The 5000-nt window shown below is 41.1% G+C and overlaps 2 protein-coding genes across 2 annotated transcripts in view; one reads left to right on the forward strand and one right to left on the reverse strand.

The window, feature by feature from the left end:
• Positions 1-1959, forward strand: part of LOC308101514 (F-box only protein 41-like) — a gene marked incomplete at both ends in the record, with an annotated part of 18317 nt that extends 16358 nt beyond the window's left edge. The window contains 2 exons of the mRNA XM_080450934.1: positions 483-641; positions 1823-1959. Of these exons, the coding sequence (XP_080307060.1) occupies positions 483-641; positions 1823-1959 (296 nt within the window). The remainder of the gene's footprint in view (positions 1-482; positions 642-1822) is intronic.
• Positions 1960-4399: 2440 nt separating this feature from the next.
• LOC308101515 (voltage-gated potassium channel subunit beta-2-like) overlaps positions 4400-5000 on the reverse strand; it is a gene marked incomplete at both ends in the record, with an annotated part of 17420 nt that continues 16819 nt past the window's right edge. The window contains 2 exons of the mRNA XM_080450935.1: positions 4400-4492; positions 4635-4723. Coding sequence (XP_080307061.1) covers positions 4400-4492; positions 4635-4723 — 182 coding nt within the window. The remainder of the gene's footprint in view (positions 4493-4634; positions 4724-5000) is intronic.

Here is a 5000-nt window from a genome sequence, read left to right on the forward strand (position 1 = left end):
CTTATGAATGGAGCTGTTGGACATGCATTCTCTCCCACAACCATACACCACAAACAGCCTGATTCTGTAAATAAAGATCAAACCATTATTTAATGTGTTGGTTAAGTAGGTTTGATCACCGTTATTCAGATATATATATATATAAGTGCACTTCAGTATCTCCTCCAGTTTAGCCCATTAAAATCGGGAAAGCATCTGTGTCATTTTAGATTTTTCAAGAATGTTAAAAAATAGCAGATATACAAGCTCACAGCGCGTCACTTCGTGCCGCGCTGCAAGCTTGTCCATCTGCTATCTTTGAACATTTTTGAAACATCTTGAAAGTGTGAGAACTACTGATTTAGAAGGCTTTAGTAGAATCGGCCTCAGGTTGGGTGGGTTGGTCAAGTGGGACACTTTCACTCTCAGACCGTTGATAGACACACGTGCACTCACTGTGTGTGTGTGTGTGTGTGTGTGTGTGTGTGTGTGTGTGTTTGCAGTGCGTAGCTGTATTAATCTCCAGGTGTTGGAGTTGGAGCGTATCACCGACCTCGGCCTGCAGGTGGCAGCAGAGCTCTGTAAAGACGGACTGAAGAATCTACAAACACTCATCCTGACTCACACTCCTGTCAGCGGACAAGCCATTCTGCACTTTCACAGTAAGATTACCTATATGACCTCTACGGTTCAGAACTTTTTATGGACCAGGACCCACATGGGAGCCGATTGGCTGCCGTGTTACGTGGTTTCAAGGTTTAAAAGAAGACTATGACAGTTTAAAACATAATAAGGACGCGCTGCCAAGGGGGCACGTGGCGCAATCGGTAGAGCTGTCGCCTCACAGCTAGAAGGCCATGGGTTCGATTCCCGCCGGGGACGCTGTGGGCGCTGGGGGTGTGTCTTCTCCTCCGCGTCATCAGTGCCCATACCCCAGGTGGGGTTGGTGAAAGGGCCTACTCTGTGTGGAGTTTGCATGTTCTCCCCGTGTCTCCTAGGGTAGTTAATACCCTCACAAAAACATGTAGTAATCCTGGTCGCTATAACGCCTCCCCCATGACAGCCGGGGCGCCTGACGGAGGGGGAAGGAACTGGTTGGAATAACGTGTTCCTTCCACGTGCTACGTCCTACCAGGGAAACTCCCCCCTGTCAGGTGACAAGAAGGTCAGTTGGCTCTCATGCATTGAAGGAGGCATGAGCTCGGCCCTGGGCTCCCTAGGCTGTGGGGGGAGTGTAGCGCCCAGGATCACTTAGAAAATTGGCACCGGGTGAAAAAAGGGCTACAAAATTGTGGGCTAAAAAATAAAAAAAGGTAGCGCTGCCTGGGTTCAGTCACAGTGGCTTTTGCAAACAGGTGCTCTTCAGTGGAACAGGTAGCTATATATAGAAGCAAAGGAACCCAAGGTTCTGCTTGTGGTGAGGGCAGACCGTAGGGAAATAGGTGCTGAGGTCCGTCTTCAGGTGAGAAAAATATAGATTTATTGAGCAAGGCAACAGCTGACTGACGCGTTTCGACACTTGGGTCTTCAATAGGGTTTAATGTCATTTTGTTTAGTTTTTAGTTTTTACATCCAAATTCAAAACAGTTAGCAGCCTGGCTTTAGTCAGTCTAACATTATTTAACTTAATATGTCTGACTGTTCATGAACGTTCTCTCTCTCTCTCTCTCTCTCTCTCTCTCTCTCTCTCTCTCTCTCTCTCTCTCTCTCTCTCTCTCTCCCTGTGTGTGTGTGTGTCTGTGTCTGTGTCTGTGTCTTTGTCTGTGTGTGTGTGTGTCTGTGTCTGTGTCTGTGTCTGTGTCTGCGTGTGCGTGTGCGTGTGCATGTGCGCGTGCATGTGTAGGTGTGTGTGTTCATCTCAGGTCTATTGTAGTGGAGATTTCGGCAGAAGATTACTTTGAAGACACAGACAGCCAGGAGACCAGGACTCTGTTTGAAGACATTATCAACACTCTGCAGGTGCGTTGCATGCGTGGTTGATTCCTGTTTTTATCGACAAAAATGCAGATACATGACCACATATTATATCATCTATGTCAGGTGGAAAGCTCAAAACTGTTATCTACTTTTCAGGATTCAAATGTAAAAATAGCAAAAGTAGCAGATCTACAAGCTCAAAACGCGTTGGATCGATTACATAAAATGTAAAGATATTTAAAAATGTATTTTGGTGAACGGAAATGCCAGCTTCCGTTACTCGGATTTCGGGAGGTGTAGTTCCAGACTCTATATAGCATTCGGAGATTGTGGAATAATTGTCTGGCTACGCAAGACTAGCCCGACAGCAACGATATCTGTCAAAAGGATAAAACACCCAAAATCTTGAGAGCTTGCATTGCGGTCTTTGCGTGTGTGTGTGTGTACTCTTCATTTGTCAGGTGGGTGTCACACACATTGTGAAATGTGTTACGCTAGTGGAGTGTTTGTATGTAACCGTGTGTGTGTGTGTGTGTGTGTGTGTGTGTGTGTGTGTGTGTGTGTGTGTGTGTGTGTGTGTGTGTGTGTGTGTGTGTGTGTGTGTGTGTGTGTGTGTGTGTGTGTGTGTGTGTGTGTGTGTGTGTGTGTGTGTGTGTGTGTGTGTGTTCCTCAGGTTCTTCAGAGGCGTCCAGGTCTGTGTGATGTTCTGAAAATCAAGACAGAAGCGTTCTGCTGACCTCAACTCTCCACACACACACACACACACACACACACACACACACACACACACACACACACACACACACACACACACACACACACACACACACACACACACACACACACACACACACACACACACACACACACACACACACACACACACGTAGTTACATGAAGCACATGTTAACACATCACTCATGCACATTCACACACTTATTAAATAAAGTTGTTGAAAAACACCATGCTGAGGTTATTACTTATTATTCCATATTATTCTTAATCTAAACCAGGGTGTGTGTGTGTGTGTGTGTGTGTGTGTGTGTGTGTGTGTGTGTGTGTGTGTGTGTGTGTGTGCGCGTGTGCGCGTGTGTGCGCGTGTGTGTGTGCGTGTGAGATGTTAACGTGATTAGACATTAGCAGTGTGTTGAAACCAAAGCTCAGAAAAGACATTCAGACACAGTATTATTCAAACAGAGTTGAGTGCAGATGCATTATCTACGTATATCTATGATATTAATAATGTCATTATCTACGTATATGATATTAATAATGTCATAAGTTGGTCTCAGGCAAGTCAAACAGCTATGCAACCACTCCACACAATGTATAAACAAACTAGTATTCAATGTATAGGATAAAGAAACATAGGTAACACTTTCTATGAAGACCATCTATACATGCATAACATACTTATGATGTATTATGGTCTGCTTAGAACACTGTATAATTATAGTTACTGTATAAGCACCCATACATACTCACAACGCTTTAAAACAATCATAACACATTATGCATTTTATAATAGCTTATAAGATCAAGTATCATAATTATGAATAAAGTTATACATAATTATAATAATTCTCATAGTCGTGATTTATTATGATAACCATAATGCATTCTGTAATCACTGTTATAATGCATTAAAGAGTGAGTTCTGAACATTTGATTTTATCACCGCCCATCCTGACCTGCTCTATTTAACCCAAGCCTTTATATTTTCATTTATATTTATATTGTTCATCCCATACACACACAGACACACACTTCTAATTCACCAATATAATGTAAATGTAAGTAATATTCTGTAGTGTTTTACACAATAAATAGGCAATGGATTTGAGTTAGAGCTTTTTTTAATTAGTATTATTACTTATTGCTGCTGCAATGTCTTAAGAAGTCAAACAAAAATAAGTTTTACTCTTATAGCTGTACACAATATGTAACAACACCTTGTTCATCGAATCTTCAAACTATAGATAAGTGATAGATTTATCTAAATACAGGTAGATACAGGTGATACATTTGTATAAATACAGGTAGGTATACAGTAGGTGTCTAGGTGATACATTTATATAAATACAAGTAGATACACTACAGTATAGGAGCTAGATTTATAGATGTATACATGTATGTGGAGATAGATTTATAGATGTATATAAATACAGGTAGATACACATATGGGACATAGATTTGTAGATTTACATAAAGCAGGTGGATAAAGTATAGAAGATAGATTCATAGATTAATATAAAACAGGACGATAAAGTATAGGAGATAGATTTATAGATTTATATAAAATAGGTAGATAATAGGTGATTGATTTATACAAATGGTCTCATCCTTTAACAGTACAACTACCTGACTTTAATCATTGATTGTTAGGATGAGATAAAGGATAAATAAAGTTCAACTGACTGACTGACAATATTATAAATGCTGGTCTGTTCTAACAGACTGACTGAGTACTTCTCTCTCTCTGTCTATTGCTACTTCTCTTTCTTCAAGTGTGCGCTTCTTTCTTGCTGTTCCGTGGCTTGTTGCCTAGCAACATGTCCATCTCAGCGATGACGGGCGGAGTCAGCTCGGACAGAACCTAGCAGACAGACAGACAGACAGACAGACAGACAGACAGACAGAAAGGAGACTATGTCATAGAATGTTTCACCATTTTCCTATAGTCTAATTAATTCCCTTGTAAAAACCTTTTACAGACAGACAGGCAGGCAGGTACGTACTTTGATAGATCCTAGGTTTTCTAGAAGTTGTTCAGTGTTTGAGGCTCCAAGTAGAACCGTACTAACTCCTTCACTACGTAGACACCATGCTAGACAGACAGACAGACAGACAGACAGACAGACTGCATCATTAATTCATTAAGAGATCATGATTAAGTGTCATAACGTTGATTATTAATTGAGTTAAGTGACGCTGCATCACAACATGCTGTGAGCTTGTAGATCATCTATTTTGGGACACTGCATGAAGTAATATTAAAAGTTGAAATGTGGACATACAAGGTTTCTGCCTGACAACAACGATTTATAAAAGCTATATTGTGATTTGATGATGACAGTTTATAGTCAGAGTTATTGCAGAAAGGG

The sequence above is a fragment of the Gymnoscopelus braueri genome (genome assembly GCF_963280865.1).
Source record: "Gymnoscopelus braueri genome assembly, chromosome: 15".
NCBI lineage: Eukaryota > Metazoa > Chordata > Actinopteri > Myctophiformes > Myctophidae > Gymnoscopelus > Gymnoscopelus braueri.